We start from the raw sequence: 19,923 nt of genomic DNA on the forward strand, positions 1-19,923 counted from the left end.
GACTATGGTTCAAATCCAATTTATAGATAAACTTATATATTTTTTTAATATTCACTGACCTGTTATTGTGTGTATTTGTATGTTTATAACTGTGGTAATTTTTGGTAGTTTTGTGACAAACAATCACTAAAACTATGAAATTTTCATTAATGTTCTGTTTAATTTTATGTAGTTATTTCATGAAAAGACTTTGACTTTGCACTGATAATTATATGCTATTTATATGAATTTTGCTAATTCAAGGAAATTGCATAATATTTGATAGGAATATAATTCAACTTTTTAACTCTGTAATTGTATTAGCAGAACTCCTTTCTTCAGTTGAGGGTTCAATGTAAACTTATAGTTCAAATTCTGGAAATAAATTAAAAATGATGATTACTATTGTTAATATCAATTGGCATTTTTAATAAATACTCAAATTTGAACCATGACATGTTGGTGCTTGAAATGAACAAATAATACTGTGGAAAATTATAATATAGAAAAATCTGTATAATTTAACTATCATTAAATTAAACAGGAACTATGAGTATTACATATCTTTTACAAAGGTAACATTATCACTAAAACATTGTAACAATTCTTCAAATCAGTAAAAAAACCAACCACTAAATACAATGAAACTTCAAAAAATATTAGAAAAATTTTTCTAAGCTGTGTTTATAAAAATGTTTCTAAACTATGGATACTACATGACTAAAAAGAAATCACGAGCATTACCATATCACTACAGTTGCTGTTGGAAAGATTGTTTATATGTTACTTTTGTATGAATGTATGCCATTATTTTTGAGGCCAGTTTTTGGCACTTGGAGGGACTGAACACAAAAATTAACTTTATTTTTGTTTTTCTCAGAAACAAATAGATTCAAAAATCTTGAAACATCATTTTTCATGTATGGGTTAAAATGCCTCCCATGTAAGTATGTTAATTGGGGACTACCTGTAAATATACTTAATTTAAAAATCTTCTAATATATGAATTTATTATTATACACTTTGAGTCTTGAGTGTTAAAATTTTCAATTAATTCAAACACATTTTTCTCAATTTGCAAATAACTTCGGCTTTAACCCAGTATTGGTGCACTGAGAGTAGCACTAAGTGGGGTCTTTGATCCCACCAAATCAAATTGAGGAATCAAGTAGATACATTCATAATTGTGCATTTTTCTAACCAAAAATATAAACACATTTCTAAATAAGTTATTTACAGTGTATTCACTCATACTTCCACATTCTAACTACTTATGATAATAAGCAGATTGTGTAACATACTTCTTGTTCAGATTTTTATTTATTCTAATAATAATTATTATGTTAGGTTTAAATAATGATGGCTAGCAATTATTTAATTTGGACCTTTATAAGATCAACCAAAAACAAAACCAATAACATAAGAAAGTAATATTCTGATATACTGTTTTCTACTGCTCTCTATTCTTTTAAAGAGCAGTAAGGAGCAACATATCTGCAAATAATTTCAAAATTAAAACAACCAAGTCCTTAAAGTTCCCATTACACCAACACTGGGTCAATAGTGAAAAATACAAATTTAAAATATATTTTTGACTTTGAAATATTTTGTGAATTAACAAATTCAAAAACATTTTGAAATAAAAAAGAAAACAAATAAAATTATTTTCTATATTTTAAATTGTATATTTTAATATTCAAATACATGCTCTGTTAATTGAATGATTTTGTTAAAAAGATTTTAAATCATTGTTTTAACAAAGTTAATTGTACTTAATTATAGCATACAAATGAAGTGCAATTGGTTGAAGATTCTATTTTAAAGAAAATAGGCAATATATTTTTAATATAATGATTTCTATATAATCATAAAGTTATTAATAAAAAATTAAGATTAAAATATACAAAGTGTAAATAAATACACTTTAGATTAGATTTTAATAGTACACTATTGAAATTTTTGTATCAGATGACTCTGATACAAAAATTTCATTCTCTTTCTGATTTTTATATTATTTGGGTGTTTTTNGAGCAACTTGTCCCGACTCGTCGGTGACTCACCGTCCATGGCGTTTTTCTGTGTTCGTTACAGTATATGTTTTACATTGTGTGTACATGTACGGTTTTGTGTGTGTTTTCAATATGTCAGGAGTGAAACGTAAACACGTTACTCTTTCATTAAATGAAAAATTAGCAGTGCTACAAAGACTAGACAAAGGGAAAGATTGTTTATTTTACTTTTTTCTGATAATCCGACCTTTTTTGCGTTCCGACCATACCCCCAGTCCCAAAGGTGACGGATTAGAGGGGTTCTACTGTATATATAAAAAAAAAACTTGGAATCAAAAATGAACTGATAAAGATAGATATTAGGATACCTTATGGAAAATTACCTAATACTTGAATTAGATGATAAACATTTACATGAACATTTATTATTATCTGATTACAGCTTTCAGGGCTTAGATCTGAGATTCAAGGTACTTAAGTAGGATTGCTTATTTTTATTTGATTTTACACTCAGAAATGAGGTGTTTTTTTGCAGAGAAACAAGTATGTCATCTACAATAAATTTTTTATAGTAAATCTCTCAACTTGTAAAAAAAAAGACTTACAGACAGTATGGCAATAGCTGAATAATGTTCTAATGAACTGTGATTGTAGCTGCTATTAATTTTTTTTTCTAATAGCAACACAACTATTACAGCAGCATTCTAATATTTAATTTTCAAATGATTGATTTCAATCTAAAAATTTTCTCTTCACTACTGGTACATTTTCATTAATATTATGTATAAAAAGAATTAAAGATAATATTACAATTTTTTAACTGTTCAAAATTGTAATAAGTCATAAAATATATTTTTAATTCAATAAAAATTTGAAGATGATATGAAATTGTTTAAAGAATATGGAATATCCTTACTAACATTTTAAGCTTTGAAAATTTCTTTTTTTTATGTAACTGGAGACAATTTTTTTTATTTCTCAGGCTGTTAGGGAAATTTGTAGAGCAAAACTTATCAAGCAACTTTTCCTTTGGCTGATTGTCTTAATCCATTTGAGACGATTAAATGGATTAAGGCAATTTTGGTCAATCTCATGTTTAAAGAGTTAAAGGTGAATTTATTTTTGTAGTCAGTCATGATAAAGGAAAGTTTGAAAAACTTTTCAATACTCTTATTTATTGGGAAAAAATAAAAACTAAGCTATATAACTTTTTGTATAAGTGGAAAATGATAAAATGTTTTAATTGATATTTCCTAAATATGCTCCATTTAAACTTCCATAACATCTATATAGAAATCTATGAATGATTCAAAATTAATATAATAGTACTATATATATTAATAATAAGCCAAACAATTGCCATATTGAATTGGGCTACTTTACCACTACTATTAATAATTAAATTAATATTTATTAAATGATTTAGGTCATTTAATTAACTCTGTTAATATTTTTAACTTTTTATTGTTTAAAAGTTTAAGTTGTTAAAAATATTGTTTACAAATTTTTAATGCATTGTTGATATGTTGTAAAGATTCTCTGTATATAAGGATATTTCATAAAATGTACATATACTTTGATACACACATTTTTGTAGTTTCCTTAGTGAAATATCAATCATATATTCAGTTAGTTATGATTTCTATTATAATATAGCCATATGCAATAAATCCTGGACTATATGACATCATTTCAAACATTTTTTTTAAGTAATATGCAACTTCATGATGACCAACAATATCAACTAAATGCTAAGATCTTTGAGCCTAGATATTTATGACTAATTGTATTTTGAGACATTTTCATTTTCAGATCATTTAGAACAAGGCTTCTTAAACCTTCATTTGTGACTCCTTTTTACCTGAGCAATTATGCAACCCATATATACATATATAAAATAGCTATACAAATAAAATCACTTGCTGATGATAAATAATGAGACAGTTATTTATTCCAAAATAATTCTTTAACATATGTATATATTACTTTACCATTTATTGCCATTTATTAAAAACAAGCAAATTTACATATTAATGAGATGAATGAGCTTGTTTATTTTTACGTAAAGAATTAAATTTTGGCTGAGTATTTGATACAGGATATCGTCAATATTTTTTAGAGTTGACTGATGCTTTGATTTTATAATTGTCAATGCTGAAAGTACCTGTTTGCATAAATACATTGTAAAAAATTATACTGTTTTCAAATTTTTTGTGACTCCCTCCCCACATTCAATATTATGCAACCTACAGTTTAAGAAGCTCTGACCTAGAACAATTCAAATAATGTCATTAGAATAGATTTAAAAATTTGTTTCAGAACATATTTTTGTAGCTGTTACTGTGTACTAAATTATGTTATGGAATAATTAAATAGTTACAAATCAAACACGTGTCCTTAAATGTAATTAGAATATATTTGAAAACTATTCCTTAATTCAAATTGTACTAGTTATGATCTGAAAATGAGATGTCTGAAATTTTTAATTGTGAATAAATCTTCAGACTTCAAAAGATTTTGGTGTTTAGTTGATATTGTCAAATCATAAGTATTGATGCAATGTCAACAAAGGAGCCTGTTGAGATTGTTGTATACTGTATTGAAGGTTTCCTACTAGAAAAAAATGTATTTGAATTTGAGGTTATCAAAATGTGTGTACATTTTTTGAGATACCTTATGTATAATGTTGAAGTTTGAAATTTGTTTTGGTTTTTCTTTGGTTAACCAAATCCTTTGAATAATCTAATGTTAAACTTGCATCAATTAATAATATCAAAATTTAAAATAGTAGTAAATTGTTTTGAATTGTGATTAGAATGTATAACACAACATTTATTTTTTGAAGAAATTTCTGTGCCACTAAATGGTTCAATGACAAAAAAAAAATGCAAGAAAATTTAATTCCTGCAGTCATTTAGATAAAAGAAAAAATTAGAGTGAACATTTTTGAATGAATGTAGAACAAAATTTCTTGTTAAAATATTTTGTATTGCTCCTAAATTTTATATTAAAATACTATTTTATATTTGTACAAAATTAATTTCAAATGGAAATTGCCTTTATATTAATAATGTTGTAAATGGAATATTAATGTGTACTTAAAAGTGCTTGGTTAGAATAGGATAAGTGTGTAAATATTTAAAAGCAGTTAATTATTTAATTATTTTTCTAATAAATTGCTATAATGTTAAACATATTAATGTTTTAATAATTGTTATTTAATTTAAAACAATTACTATAATTTTCTTATTAACATATGTACAAATTAGCTTGAAATGTCCAATGAATTCTATAATTTTTTTTTAGTATTGTAGTTGTAATTTAAAATGTATGTAATGAAGAGAAGAAGAATTTTGTTAAAAGAATATTGGATAATTTCTTAATCTTTTGCTGTTTTTTTTTTTTTAAATAGACGTTTAAATTTTAATGTTGTGTATTTACTGCAAGTACTTATGTTGAAAATTATTTGTAGTTATCAATGCAAGTATAATTATTTATATTATAGAATATATACAAATCACTTTACATTTGTTATAAATTATATATTTTTTAAAATTTGTTTTTGCTTTTAAAATATTTACAAATTTGAGAAAAAAATTGACTTAGAATTGTATGGCTTTTGTATGATGTAATTGAAAGTGCAATTTAAAAATAAAATTGATAAAATTTAAAACTATTAACCTGATTAGAGTGCTTATTTATATGCAGACTGCTTAATAATATCATTTAACACTTTACATTCACATTGCTATAATTCTAACTCTTGTTATTACAAATTATTATTATCACTACTTAAATTATATCAAAACATTAACAATTTTGATTTGAATAATTATAAATTAATTAATTTAAATGTTGTAAGATATGTGAAATCTACAGCTTGTAAAGATGATTAATTGATAAATATGAAGTAATTGATTCTGATTTTATTGACTAGATCTTCAAATTGCATTCTTTTAAACGTTATTTTGAATTTTGGAAATTAATAGAAACATATCAAATTAATATGGAGAAAGTAATGTCACAATGTTTTTCTTCCAGTCAAAAATTCTAAATAGATACTGCAGAAACACACAAACTGTTTTCAACAATTGTCAGTTTTTCTTGTATTTATCTTGTAAGAAACAAAATATAAATCATGTTACTAATCAAATCATTCTAGATATCAAAATACATTTTACATTAATCAAAATTTAACTTCATCTCATTCCTTAATCAAATCAAAACTATTTTATAAATTCTACCTTTTTTTACTATTTGACTCCAGTAACAATCTTAGAATTTTTTTGATCAAACCATATCTGTTTATACTGACAACTAATCATTGAGATAACAAGTCTGAGTTTGATTTTATGTGATTATTTGCTATAAAATTAATGTTTTTTAAATTTATGAACTGGTTTTTCATTAAACAATTCATCATCAATTAATAAAAAAATTATTTCCTGGAACTGATTTCAGCTTATCAGTTCAGAATCTGCTCAAATATAAACATGACAACATTTCTGGATCTCTGCACAGAAGAAGCATCGTATCTAACTTTTTCTTATATCTTTTCTTTGAAATTTCAATAATGATAAACATTGTCAGAATCAATGACTTCTTTTTAATTATTCGCTCCCTAAATTTTTCATTTAAATCTTTTTTTCAAAAGTATTTATCTTTTAACTAGTTTAAGTATGCCATTTAAATTGTAATCATTAATTTTCTTTTATGAGCATTAAAATATTTCCTAGCTGATATAAGTATTCCTCAACAAATCCCTATTAAAAATCAATAACTATATCAAAAATAACATTAAATCTATTTAAACTTGGTAATTATTTATCACAAAAATGTCAAACTCAATTTTTATTTTTAAGTAGATTTCATATATCTTAACTAAAATCAACATAGAAAAAGAAATGAATTCTAGTAACTGGAAATATATAAAAACCAAGAAAAAATGGAAGAAATGAATATTGTCATTAACTAAAAGTTTTTGTGATGATCAGGGCTGGCTCACATGTCAGTTTTTGGGTCTGACTAAGGCCCCATACTCAGAGGGACCTGTACTTCCAAATTTATAAGAAAATTTGATAGAATTTTTGATATTTCTTGATATGGGAAATACTTTAGTAAATTTATGTTGCTGCTTTGTCTTTTTATTATTGTCGGTAACCGGTACTGATAATGATAAAAGGATAAAGATTCAATTAAAAAATTTTTGTTTGCAAATATTTTGGGGTTCCACTAACCTTTTCCAGAGGCCCTTCAAAACCTCAGCCAGCCCCGGTGATGATTCTTTTATCAAATGTATAACAATGCTTATAATAACTGCTAAAATGTAACATACAGTTAAATTTTTTTAAATTTTAAGAAATAAAACAATACACATTGAATTTTTTTTCTTTTTTTTGCTATCAAATGGTTAAAAAACAATTATTTTGGCATGAATAGTTCAAGAATTCTTAATCATATTTTATCACCTTTTGAATTCATTTTATATATTGTAAAGTTACAAAATGCATTTAAAACNTTGTAGCTGCTATTAATTTTTTTTTCTAATAGCAACACAACTATTACAGCAGCATTCTAATATTTAATTTTCAAATGATTGATTTCAATCTAAAAATTTTCTCTTCACTACTGGTACATTTTCATTAATATTATGTATAAAAAGAATTAAAGATAATATTACAATTTTTTAACTGTTCAAAATTGTAATAAGTCATAAAATATATTTTTAATTCAATAAAAATTTGAAGATGATATGAAATTGTTTAAAGAATATGGAATATCCTTACTAACATTTTAAGCTTTGAAAATTTCTTTTTTTTATGTAACTGGAGACAATTTTTTTTATTTCTCAGGCTGTTAGGGAAATTTGTAGAGCAAAACTTATCAAGCAACTTTTCCTTTGGCTGATTGTCTTAATCCATTTGAGACGATTAAATGGATTAAGGCAATTTTGGTCAATCTCATGTTTAAAGAGTTAAAGGTGAATTTATTTTTGTAGTCAGTCATGATAAAGGAAAGTTTGAAAAACTTTTCAATACTCTTATTTATTGGGAAAAAATAAAAACTAAGCTATATAACTTTTTGTATAAGTGGAAAATGATAAAATGTTTTAATTGATATTTCCTAAATATGCTCCATTTTTGTGTGAAGGTAATCAAATTATATTATAGAATATTTGAAGATAATGCAGGTTAAAGTGTAAAACACAAAAAACAGCATCATATACTTTCAGAAATAATACGTGGTAAAGAAGTGAAAAAAATTAATTTTTCAGAACAACATGGAAGATTTAACAATGCAGCAAGTTCTGTAAATCTGTAATGATACTTGTAAAAATGGTAACAAGTATTGTTTGAGATAAGAATGATATTCACATGAAACATATAGGGATATTCAATTTTTGTAATTAAAAAAAAAATGAACATCTACAAAATTCTAACCTTCATTTTTGTTGAGTTTTTGATAATAGTTCATACTGAAAGTCACATTTTAATTAATTATAGATTGTTTTTAAATGTGGAATTATATAACCTGCATTTTGAAGAAAATTTAAAGCAAATAAAGATTTAGAAATTAAAAAAAAATCTTCTAATGAAAGAATTGTTTTAAACATAGCTTACATTTTTAAGACTACTGATTAGGTTTTATTTTACATTCTGAATTTACTTTGTTCTTGGAATAATATTAAATACAGTTGCAGTGAGAATTGATAATGAAATACCATGTTCATGTTAGTGAAACTTTCTTGTACAGTGTTCCAAGTTGATAACTTGAATATGCTTTTAATAAAAATATTCATAACAGTAAAACTTTAAAATTTCTTATTAGTTGTTGTTAAGAGATCTACTATTCTCTAATCAAATTTAGAGCTACTGACTGGTCTTTGAGATTTTATCCTAATGGATAAACAAACTCACTATTTCAAAACAAAACTTTTTCATTACAACATGTACCAAGATGTATAAAAATTCTTCATTTTCAATTATTACAGAATATAAGTTACAGTAGTCTTTCCCATATCTGGACTGATCAGAGGCAACCAAAAATTTTCAAAATATTGTACACTACTTTAAATCTTACCTTTTCATACTGTGGTGGGTATATTTTTTAATTTGTTTTTATTAAGGCTGCCTTGAAGTTTGCAGAAGAGCACAACACATCAACCACTGCTGACATGATGATGATGATGAGGCATTAGCATGATGTAACATCTTGTCAATGAATTGAGAAGAACAAAACAAACAGCTTTAACACAATACTTACAAAATTAATTGTAACTGTAATTGTCAAATATAAGCATTTTTTTATACATAGAGTAGGCACTTATGTTACAGTTTTATTTGAAAATTATCACACCCTTATCTGGATTTTTTCTGATATCCAGATCAATCTCGCCCAGATTAGTTCAGATATGGGAGAGTCTACTGTGTATTAAAAGGCACATTTTAGATTCTTTCTCTGAACTATTATTTACAAAATAAATTTTTGAAACAAAACTAAATTTTTTTAAATTTTTGTTTCCATTTGACGGTAAAGATGTAATCATTCTGACAATATACATGGATAAGATAATATTACATCATTGTAAAATTGTGGCTCTGTATAATGTTGCCATTGTTTAAAGTTTAAATTTATATGTTTTGAATTAAACTATTATTTATACATTTAATAATTTACATATTGTTTATTAATCAACTGATTGCTGGAGTCCTTAAGCATCTGAGTATGTACTTTGCTTCTTTGAGCTCTTGTTAAAAATCTGAACCATTTTATGCTGTAAAAATGATTGACACATGTTAATTTTTGAAGTTACCTTGAGATTTTTATTATTCATATTATATACAGTAGAACCCCTCTAGTTCGCCCTTGGCTAATCCGTCACTCCGGTTAATCCGACCGTGGTCGGAGTCGAGCAACTTGTCCCGACTCGTCGGTGACTCACCGTCCATGGCGTTTTTCTGTGTTCGTTACAGTATATGTTTTACATTGTGTGTACATGTACGGTTTTGTGTGTGTTTTCAATATGTCAGGAGTGAAACGTAAACACGTTACTCTTTCATTAAATGAAAAATTAGCAGTGCTACAAAGACTAGACAAAGGGAAAGATTGTTTATTTTACTTTTTTCTGATAATCCGACCTTTTTTGCGTTCCGACCATACCCCCAGTCCCAAAGGTGACGGATTAGAGGGGTTCTACTGTATATATAAAAAAAAAACTTGGAATCAAAAATGAACTGATAAAGATAGATATTAGGATAGCTTATGGAAAATTACCTAATACTTGAATTAGATGATAAACATTTACATGAACATTTATTATTATCTGATTACAGCTTTCAGGGCTTAGATCTGAGATTCAAGGTACTTAAGTAGGATTGCTTATTTTTATTTGATTTTACACTCAGAAATGAGGTGTTTTTTTGCAGAGAAACAAGTATGTCATCTACAATAAATTTTTTATAGTAAATCTCTCAACTTGTAAAAAAAAAGACTTACAGACAGTATGGCAATAGCTGAATAATGTTCTAATGAACTGTGATTGTAGCTGCTATTAATTTTTTTTTCTAATAGCAACACAACTATTACAGCAGCATTCTAATATTTAATTTTCAAATGATTGATTTCAATCTAAAAATTTTCTCTTCACTACTGGTACATTTTCATTAATATTATGTATAAAAAGAATTAAAGATAATATTACAATTTTTTAACTGTTCAAAATTGTAATAAGTCATAAAATATATTTTTAATTCAATAAAAATTTGAAGATGATATGAAATTGTTTAAAGAATATGGAATATCCTTACTAACATTTTAAGCTTTGAAAATTTCTTTTTTTTATGTAACTGGAGACAATTTTTTTTATTTCTCAGGCTGTTAGGGAAATTTGTAGAGCAAAACTTATCAAGCAACTTTTCCTTTGGCTGATTGTCTTAATCCATTTGAGACGATTAAATGGATTAAGGCAATTTTGGTCAATCTCATGTTTAAAGAGTTAAAGGTGAATTTATTTTTGTAGTCAGTCATGATAAAGGAAAGTTTGAAAAACTTTTCAATACTCTTATTTATTGGGAAAAAATAAAAACTAAGCTATATAACTTTTTGTATAAGTGGAAAATGATAAAATGTTTTAATTGATATTTCCTAAATATGCTCCATTTAAACTTCCATAACATCTATATAGAAATCTATGAATGATTCAAAATTAATATAATAGTACTATATATATTAATAATAAGCCAAACAATTGCCATATTGAATTGGGCTACTTTACCACTACTATTAATAATTAAATTAATATTTATTAAATGATTTAGCATAATCTGGAAGAAAGGAATTGGCCTGGAACGGGACTTGAACAGGCATTGTGGGTTTGTGTCCCGCTCCAGGTCAATTCTTTTCTTCTAGAATATGCTAAATTATTTAATAAATATTAATTTAATTATAATGATTAAATTTCATAAGAGATAGTGACTAATGCCTACCTCTAGTATAAAATTAATTGGAATTTAATTATTAATAATAGCAGCAAAGTGACTCGATTCAACAGGGGGCAATTATTTGATTTATTGTTAAAATATTGGTCTTTGAGATGTTTATATATCTATATATATTATATTTCTGTTGATATTTTTAATACCTTATTGTTGATACAAAACATATGTATCTTCTCATTATACAAGTCTTGCTCTAATCAATCAGTAAACTATTAATATGCATAATTGGATGGAAGTAATATTTGCTATTTTAGATGAAAATCTTAAATTATTCAAATTACATTATGATTATTTTATTCCTTTAAAGATCTTAGAAGAATTTAGTCCAGAAAAATATGCAGTAAATCCTTTCGTGACATAATTGATTTCTGGAAAACCATTGTTAAGCTACACATCATAAATTTAATTCTGATTTTGTTATAAAGTAAATTTCTGTTTCTGGAAATATCTTGAACTATATAATATTCATTGAAGTAGGGAAAGAAAATGCTTAAATACACTATTTTATAAGTCATATAATAGAAGATTTATGTCAATCATAAAAAGGAAGGAATTAAGCCAGTGATGTCAAAACAGAGGTCAGTTATGCATTTGTTAAAATGAAAGAGCTGAATTATATGTATATATATATAATGTAAAGAGTTTCGAAGTTCCTTATATTATCAAATATAAGAGAAATTTATTCTGAGCTTTTTAAAAAATAAAGTAGAAAAAAATTTAGGTTTAGTTTTTATTGCTGGATGTTATATATGATAGAGCAATTTTTAAGAAAATAATCCAGCTCTGTCGTAAAGTTTAATGTGAAAACCAGCCTATCAATATAGAACATTTCATATCTTACATAAAAATCTATTGCTTGATTGTAATACTATTTAATAAGCCATTAGTTTTTATATATAATAAAATGATACAAAAAATATTGATTTGGTTGCAATGGCAAAATATTTGTTTCTAAATATTTATTTGAAGATATTTTAATAATGGAACTCTCTGTAGGAATCGGACTTTAATTTTACAAATTAACTTGATTTTGATTCAAAGATATGAAATAGTATAGTAATTTCTATGTTTGAAATCATTATATTAAGTGAAATTCATAACAAAAACTTATTATTAAATCAATAGAAAAACCATTATAAATTATAAAACAGAATCCCGTTTCTTGATACAATATCAATAATTTTAATTTTTATAATTATACTTTGCTGGTATTGTTACAAATTTTTTAATATAAATTTTAAATCACTACTTTATATAATTTTTCTAATGTCACTTAATTTGTTATGATTCTTACTCATTTGTAATTGATACAGATATATTCCTTATTAAAGTGATGATATCAAAATTAGATTTTATTATACAATAAATATATATATACTTTATTTTAATAAATTAAAATAAATTATAGTCGTGCAGCGAGCAGTATGGGAGGACTTAGCAGAAGATCTGGTATTCCTATTTTGAGTAGTCCAAAACATAGTGCAGGTATGTTTGTACGAAAACAATAGTAAATTTATATTTTATTTTTACTTTTTAATTTTACTTCTTTATTATTTTCATATATTTTGAAACAACAGAAAAAAAATTGTTTTCTTTTTAATTTTGTAGAAAAGAATATTTTTATTTTAATTTAACATATTTTCATTATTTATTGTTTTGGGTTTTCTTTATTGATGGGATCATTCCCTTATAGCGCGATTTGCTCCCACCCCTCTGAGGTCCAATAGTGCCATAGACTTAGCAGCTGCTAGACGGGCCAAGCTCCGAGCAGGTGCTACGATGCCCCATTATATGCGTAATATGGGGGCTTCATTGCGTAAGTGTGTACTTAAAAAAGTAACAATTTTATCAACACTAACAATTAAATTTTAAAATCATTTAAACATCAGATTATTAATTACTAAAAATTATTTGAATGCTTAAAATATTAATGTGTAAAATAAGAACTATTAAAACTTTGTTGTTTTATATTTAAAGAAAATACTGTTTTTTACGAGAAGTAAATTTTAATACCTATTTATAAAATTAATGAAATGTAACCACAAATTATTATTAATGCAATTAAATGCTAATTATAATTAAATTTAAAATAAATCTAACGAATTATACAAGAAAAAGGAAGAATAAATTGTTTATTTAATACTAATTATAAATTATATTTTTAGCAAGATCTGGTGTGAGAAGAGTTGAAGCAACAAGTGCCATGACGTCCCCAGAACATACAAGTCGTAGCAGAACAAAAGGTGTATCTCAATCGCAACGTAAGTGAAACTTATATAAGTAGAGCAATAGTGTGTGCACATTGCATGGCAAGTAGCAATTTTTTTTTTATCATTAGCAAGTACATTTGGCTATATAGTCTGCATATTAGTAATTGCTAGCATTTTTTAATGCTATTTTAATACATGTATGTATATACAGTAAATAGTCTATTGCAAAATAAAATACAGAAATTGTTCAGTTATTAAATATCATCAATCATCTAATGCCATTTTTGAAATAAAGTTTTTCTTATATACATTTCTTATTATCATCATCAAGTTCTAACCCCATATTACATTATAACATCTCAAATATTATTCTGATAGAGGTCATTTTTATTTTTGGTATTAAACAATTTTTTGAGTTTATTTGACTTGACTTCTAGACTTAAATCAAATATAATGAACATCTGTGGAACTTCAAATGCTAGAATATATGATTTTACCTGCTGAAAAGATGATTTTAACCTAAGAGTTTCTTAAAATCAAAACAAACTTTTAACCTTTTTTTAATATATTAAGGTTTGTTAACTTTATTATATACAATATCTTTGTTAAGTATATTAACAACTCATATAAGTGGATGCCTCATATCTGCCTATATCAGTGTGTTTATTTGAGCTATATTTATAAGCAGTTTGTAAGAAATTGATGGTAAATAAACTAAATAAACTTCATTACATTAGAGTGAAATAATAATCCAATTATGCCACTTTAAAACATTTTTATCAGTTTTCTACAGTAAGTAACTTACATTGGTTTGTACTTATAATGCAAGATTTTGAGGAAATTAAGAAAACAAAAATTATTATAGATTTGTCTATGTACTGTTGTTGCTTATATTTTTTATTATATGATGATAAATATAGTGTTTTTAATTAAATTCAATTGAATTAAAGAAACTCTCCTCTTGAATCATGCTTAATTACTAGCAATAAGGATACTATGTTAGAATCTTAGGTTTTTTGAAATCTAAAATTTTCATGATAGTAGGCTATCCATATTCCTGTTAAGTAAATTATCTGATAAATTTCTATGTACCCATAGATTTTGTGTAGTTGTCATATTACTTACTTTCACCTTCCTTTCTGACAAGTAATATTTTCTATTTTACATGTAAAATTGTTTTACAGATAATGTATGTTTAGGATTAATATTTTATGGTGATAAAATACTATACTTCAAGTATTCTATATTGGGGGAATTTTATATATAAATTGTAAATGTTATATTTGAATTTTATTGTGAAAGATGAAAATTTGCTTATAATATATTCATGTAAAGACAGAATATTGTTTCTTTCAACTGTTCTGTTTAGTTTTATTGTAATTAATCACTTGTCTTTTATACATTTTAACTACTTTTTGAGGACTATATATTCTGTATCATTCCTATTTAATAAAGTATAGAATAAGCTGTGTAATAGTAGTAATTCAAACACAAATAATTATCGTATTTATCTTCAGGCACTTGGCAATACTTATCATCAAGTTTTATTCAGTTGATACGTGTTGTTATTACACACGTTTCGGGCATTTATTGCCCCTCTTCAGCCAACTAAAAACAAAAGTTCAACACTATAAAATTACAACAAACATATTAGGTATTGTTTTTCTAAAAGCATACCTTTTTAATTACAGGTTATCAAGATATTAAAAACCACAGGTTTCATCGCTTATGTTTACTGGTTGTTACAAAAATTTCTTGGCGCTTAACACACTTTAATCTAAGAAAACATACGGTTTATGTTATCTAAAATATTTTAAAACCTTATTTTTTATGTGGATTTTACATGACAAATTTACAATGAAGTACGTACCTAATTATTTGTTTTTCGCTGTTATAAAATCTAAACACTTTAAAANAACCAGTGGTAAGCTTAACTGGGGGAAACAAGAGGGGGAGGAAAGGTCATCCCAATCGTTTGCAAAAAGAGAAAATTGCATGATTTTGAAAGACAAATATGTCAACTTTGTTGTAATATATTGTTGTAAATGTATAAAAAAAAAAAATTTTTAAAGTGTTTAGATTTTATAACAGCGAAAAACAAATAATTAGGTACGTACTTCATTGTAAATTTGTCATGTAAAATCCACATAAAAAATAAGGTTTTAAAATATTTTAGATAACATAAACCGTATGTTTTCTTAGATTAAAGTGTGTTAAGCGCCAAGAAATTTTTGTAACAACCAGTAAACATAAGCGATGAAACCTGTGGTTTTTAATATCTTGATAACCTGTAATTAAAAAGGTATGCTTTTAGAAAAACAATACCTAATATGTTTGTTGTAATTTTATAGTGTTGAACTTTTGTTTTTAGTTGGCTGAAGAGGGGCAATAAATGCCCGAAACGTGTGTAATAACAACACGTATCAACTGAATAAAACTTGATGATAAGTATTGCCAAGTGCCTGAAGATAAATACGATAATTATTTGTGTTTGAATTACTACTAATAACTACAAGCACGGTTTCAAAAGTACCAAAAAAGCTGTGTAATGTCCATAGAACTTACCAGAACCATTTTGTTTGATTCAGAAAAATTTACCGAAGGTAAACATTCATATTTTTTTTATCGCATTATATTTCATGTTGTGTGAGTTTGACAATTAAATTCTAGAATTAAAACACAAAAAATTTTAGAACAGAATTTAAAGCAGCCACTACAATTGACAAAACCAATTGCTCTTCTATATAAACTTTCTTTTATATTGTTTTTAATTCACTTAATTACGTTATAGATTTCGTATTGTACAATTGGTTGCATTATTTTATTAGTGACATGATGTTGATGATATTTGATAACAAGAAAATTACCTGCAAGAAATTTGTTGTAAGGTCACAAGTATACTGAAACTAGCTGAATTAAAAAATTTAGATATAAGGCCTCAGATTTGGGGAAAATATAGTTAGTTCCTGCTTCCTGAGTATATATGGTCTCATTCTTTAATGACATTTAAGTAGTTTTTAATGAAATATACAGGTTTACAAAACTCAACTTTCATCATTATTTTTTAAATTTATCTTCAACAAAATACTTTTTTGTTCTTTGAAATCAAATCAATCTGAAAAAGAAAGTGATTTTTGGAATATAGATGCTGAATGCAATATGACGAACAGTAATGATAAATTTAAACAAGTTTGAAAAGTGTTTCCTTCAGCTCTATGTGACTATGAGAGTGTTTAATAATTCAAGATGATTTCTATGAATTATATTTAAAATTTTTTATCACTCTGATTTGTGGTGATTATTATTTTTTTAATATTCAAAATCCTTGGACCTTAATTGCCAAATCTTGTGTATTGATTTAAAAATTATAGGCACCACAATGAATAATTATTGCAACCACAAAATATTACATTTGACTCATTCTTTTTCAGCCATTAACATTCAATGTAATTTAATAAAAGTTTAAACATTAGGTAAGGTTAAATAATTGAATTTTAAATGTTGAATTAACTGTTAGGCATAATTACAAATTTACAGTATGCTTTAACTTTGTTAAATAATATACATTTTGTTATGAAACATTTATGAACATCTGAATTATAGATTGTTAGTTTACTTTCCATTAAGAATATCTACTAAGAAAATATTGATATATAGCCAAAAGTACTTGCTACTGATACTTGTTATCTATACTTCTAAATAACTTACATATAAATGCTTGACATACGATTAAATTTGATATTGTATTCAAACGATTGTATATTGCAGCCAGTAGTCGTTCTGGTTCTCCATCATCAAGATTAAGTTATGCTACATATCATTATCAAACTGATGGTTCAGGAGGTCGTGTTAGACGGAAATCGGGTATTCCTACAGCTACGGGTACCAGTAGAGAAACGAGTCCTAGTCGAAGTCCATATTCCGGTAAATTTCACAATTATCTACAAATTTTTTTTTCTGTTGAAGCAGTATTCTCCAGCAATAAAATATATATGTATATAATTATTAGTAAATTTATTATTATAATCAATATTCTTGTGTGATATTATGTTAAACTCAGTGATATTTTACACACACTACAATGAAGTCAGCATAGCTTCTTATTTTATTTCAATACCACTCTTGTAATTTTTTGGTAATGTTAGACTACATTCAGTGTTGGATAGTATATTCTTATGTATAGTTTCTATAGTTTGCAGTTTTTTATTGACTAATTTTGTAATAATATATATATTTGCAATGGTCAAAAATATATTTATCTGCAAGATTTGTAACCTTTAACTGTCAGTTCGAGCAAGGCTGCAGAGTCAGTAAAAAACACTCGACTCTGACTTCAACTCCTGATAATTTTAGTAGGCTGATTCTGACTCCCAACTCCGGCAAAATTAAAAACCAAGTCATTTTATGGGGGCAGAGGCACTCATAGGGGAGTACCCTACCCTAAACTGTGAAAGGAGCATCGGGCATTTACTCAAATACTTTTATAGATAGTATTTTTAATATTTAACTACATTAATATTTATTTGTATAAAAAAATTAGTTTTTAACAAATATTTAATAAGAGGAGAAAGGGGGGACAATAAAATTCAACATTTACATAAATTTATTCTAAACATTTACACTTCAATTTCACCTTTCCAGAAAAGTTAGTTCAACTAAAAAGCGTGCAATCTAGCTACTTCAGCCCCATGTTTAGAAAAGAAAAATATATACTCTTATTAATTAGTCTGGTCATTCAGAAAAATAGAGTACTCATTTAGAGCAAGAATAATAAAGAATGATTCAAAAATATTCAAATTCAATTAAATCAGAACAATTTAACTACTAAACACAAATACTACAAAGAAAACTGCATATTTAATAAATTAAATTGTTGAATTTTGTATTTAAATAAATGAATAATAACAAAATACAAAAAACATTTTAAAAAATTATTAAATATAAAATACATTTTCTTTCATTTAAATAAAAAACTAAATTAAATTTAAAATGCCGGAGTCGGAGTCGACACATTTTTCCTGACTCTGACTCCACAGCCCTGAGTTTGAGTCAGCCATTTAATTTCTGTGCCTGCTTTTTGCTTGCTGATACTGCTATAGAAAATCATAAATTAAGAAATTAACTATGATGCTGAATAATAGTGAAATACATTGTCCGGAACTTTCCTATATCAAAAGTTAGTTTAGAGAGAGTTATTTCACATATTAGTCCTTGATTTGATTTAAAAAATTGCATAGATTTATTTCAGATAATTCAGAAAATACACAACTACTACATATTTATTTAATCAGCTAAAATACTACTACTAAAATTAGCTGTTGATGGTTGAAATACATGCATAAGCCATCATATCTTTAATATAAATTAAATAAAAATATCAGTTTGGTATTTTCCTAGTATTATAATTATTTTGGAATTTATTTAGAATTTCAAAATATTTTCTTTTGATTGAATATTACTAATCAATATATAATAACATACATCAATCCGATTCATATTACTAATGACAAATAAACTGCCAGGTTATATATCAGGCTGTAACAAGGATATTTTAATGATTAGATATAAAGTAATATGGTTATAGGTAAGCAGTTAGGCTATCATCTAATGATAAATTGAATTCTTAAATCTATATAATTTAGGGATTAGAAAATTTTAATGATGATATGATCATATATTAATGACTTTAAAATTAGTTGAATTACTGGAAAATCTCATTTTCATTGTATGAGATTTACCAACTATCTGTAAAATAATTTATTATGAAAATAACTTTACATTTTTTATATAATAAATTTAATGAGACTGTCATTTATTTTAAGTTGTTCTAACTTTTTAATAAGAAAAGGATTGTTGTTGTTGTTAATGTTTCTTCCAATAAATTTTAGATATTGGAAGAACATATTTATAAAAGTAGTTCTAGCAAACAGATTTATTTTTAATTTGCTTAGATTTCCTCATGTAGTTGCAATGCAATTTTTATTTGTTATTTGATTTTTACTTCTTTATTTTTATATTTAGTATCACTAAACTCACTGCATTTATTAAAAATTTAATATATTAAAAATTAAACATCTTATTTTTGATAATACACTTAAATTTTACATCTTAAAAAAACTTACTATAATTATATAATAAATTTTATTTTTGTGAAAATTTTAATTGCAATTTCTGCCACTAGAACATGTTTAGAAAGCCAGGCCATTATAAGACCATGTGAAAATGACC

At 25.4% G+C, this 19,923-nt stretch overlaps 1 protein-coding gene across 1 annotated transcript in view; it reads left to right on the top strand.

The window, feature by feature from the left end:
* The window catches only part of LOC111618249 (CLIP-associating protein 1-like), a 184,925-nt gene that overhangs the window by 150,738 nt on the left and 14,264 nt on the right, over positions 1-19,923 (top strand). Inside the window, exons 21-24 of the mRNA XM_023359738.1 lie at positions 12,894-12,970; positions 13,179-13,301; positions 13,651-13,746; positions 17,464-17,703. Coding sequence (XP_023215506.1) covers positions 12,894-12,970; positions 13,179-13,301; positions 13,651-13,746; positions 17,464-17,703 — 536 coding nt within the window. The remainder of the gene's footprint in view (positions 1-12,893; positions 12,971-13,178; positions 13,302-13,650; positions 13,747-17,463; positions 17,704-19,923) is intronic.

The sequence above is a fragment of the Centruroides sculpturatus genome, unplaced genomic scaffold (assembly GCF_000671375.1).
Source record: "Centruroides sculpturatus isolate CEXI.00-Female unplaced genomic scaffold, Cexi_2.0 scaffold69, whole genome shotgun sequence".
Classification (NCBI taxonomy): Eukaryota; Metazoa; Arthropoda; class Arachnida; order Scorpiones; family Buthidae; genus Centruroides; species Centruroides sculpturatus.